The sequence below is a fragment of the Aphanomyces invadans genome (genome assembly GCF_000520115.1).
Source record: "Aphanomyces invadans strain NJM9701 unplaced genomic scaffold supercont1.21, whole genome shotgun sequence".
NCBI classification, from domain to species: Eukaryota; Oomycota; class Saprolegniomycetes; order Saprolegniales; family Verrucalvaceae; genus Aphanomyces; species Aphanomyces invadans.
Genome location: NW_008580166.1, coordinates 397845 through 399323, shown reverse-complemented (window position 1 = coordinate 399323; position 1479 = coordinate 397845). Strand labels below are relative to the sequence as shown.

Below are 1479 nucleotides of genomic sequence, written 5' to 3'. Positions count from 1 at the left end.
GACTCCATCTGCAACTTGCTTATTTTTGGCCGAAGGAGCGTTTACCCGTCATGTAGGCGACGCTAAATAGATAGTGTGGCTGCCACCTTACAGCACAGGCTGCACATGGTGGCATCACTTTCTATGGGTCTTGGAAATCAAGGATGACATGAGTAGCTTCGTCTTATTACACGCCGCCGAGACGACAGACTCCGCCACGACGGCGGAGAAATTGATTTCGTGGTTTTCCTCATATTGGTGTGTGGATACGTGGGTGGCCCATGGCGTCCTCCATTTCAATAACGAGGTTACAGAGAAGATATGTAAGATGGTGGATGCGCAATATCATATACCACACCCTACATCCCGTGGGCGAATGGCACGGAGGGTGTGGTTAATCATTTGATCCAGAGTGCGGTCATGGCCCTCCTCAGGCAGATGAAACTCGAGGTCAATGAGTAGTCCCTGGTCCTGGCATTGGTACAAGGCGCAATGAACCACCAACTAACTACACGAATTGGCGGGGGCAGCTTCCGTAACGGCCTTTACAGGTTTGCCCGCGAAGACCCCTAAATGTGGATTTGTTCATTCAGTGACACGTGAGGTACTACGGTCGACTGGCTTGACTATGCCAGAGTGAAGCATGTGGAGAAGCTCAAGATTGCGTTGAACCAGCTTCACCGCGATGCGGCTGCGAGCAGCAGCAAGTTTCAGCGCCAGGCCTGCGAAGGTCACGGAAAAACCCCAGTATCAAGTTTACCAATTTCACAGTTGGCGATGTTGTCCTGGTGGGGTCTTTCGTGCGAAGACAGACAAATTGGCTTAGATTTGGCGTGGCCCGGAAAGCGTGGTCGTGTTATCGCTGACTACGTCATGCAGACGCAGCAGCTCGTGGTGCTCTACGCTGTGTCTACATATCATGTGTGTTGTCTCACACTGCACTACGAGGGCGGCCGTGAAATAACGGTCTATCTGGTCGAGCAGATTGCTTTCGGTGAAGTTGGGTTCAATGTGGAGTGTTTGGAAGACATGCGAGCGGTCGGCGACAGCTTTGACGTTCGTGTCAAGTGGTTGGGTTTGGAGGACGATGAATCGACGTGGGAACCAGTAGCGATTACTAGGCTAGAGGACATCCTGGTGATCTTCCGCACGTGGTGAGTGAGTCGCAGGTCTGACAAGACCGTTACAACCATGATGCGGAGCCTGGGCCACTTGTAGTGAGGGAGGCGAACTTAGTCTTCTTCAACAAGAACTTACGTTCTGCTGGGAGCAGAACAGCCAAGGTCACGCGTTAGTTTGACCTTCTATCGGGGTATGTTGACCGGCAGAGTGAGAGGTCTGGCAAAGCTTCCAGATCTATTCACTACGTACATGCGGGTGTAAGTAGCGGAGAGGTGATGAATGGCTGTAGTTAGAAAGGTGAACCCTTAAACTCTGTCTATTAATTCAGTGTCAATTTTGCTTGCTCAAGAGTTGGGTTCTCGCGGTCGGAGCTACGGG

At 51.6% G+C, this 1479-nt stretch overlaps 1 protein-coding gene across 1 annotated transcript; it reads left to right on the top strand.

The window, feature by feature from the left end:
* Positions 1-756: 756 nt before the first annotated feature.
* H310_09445 (hypothetical protein) lies at positions 757-1137 on the top strand (the record flags this gene model as incomplete). Its single annotated transcript, XM_008875518.1, has 1 exon — positions 757-1137. One exon carries the CDS (start codon positions 757-759, stop codon positions 1135-1137), a length of 381 nt encoding a protein of 126 aa, XP_008873740.1.
* Positions 1138-1479: the final 342 nt, after the last annotated feature.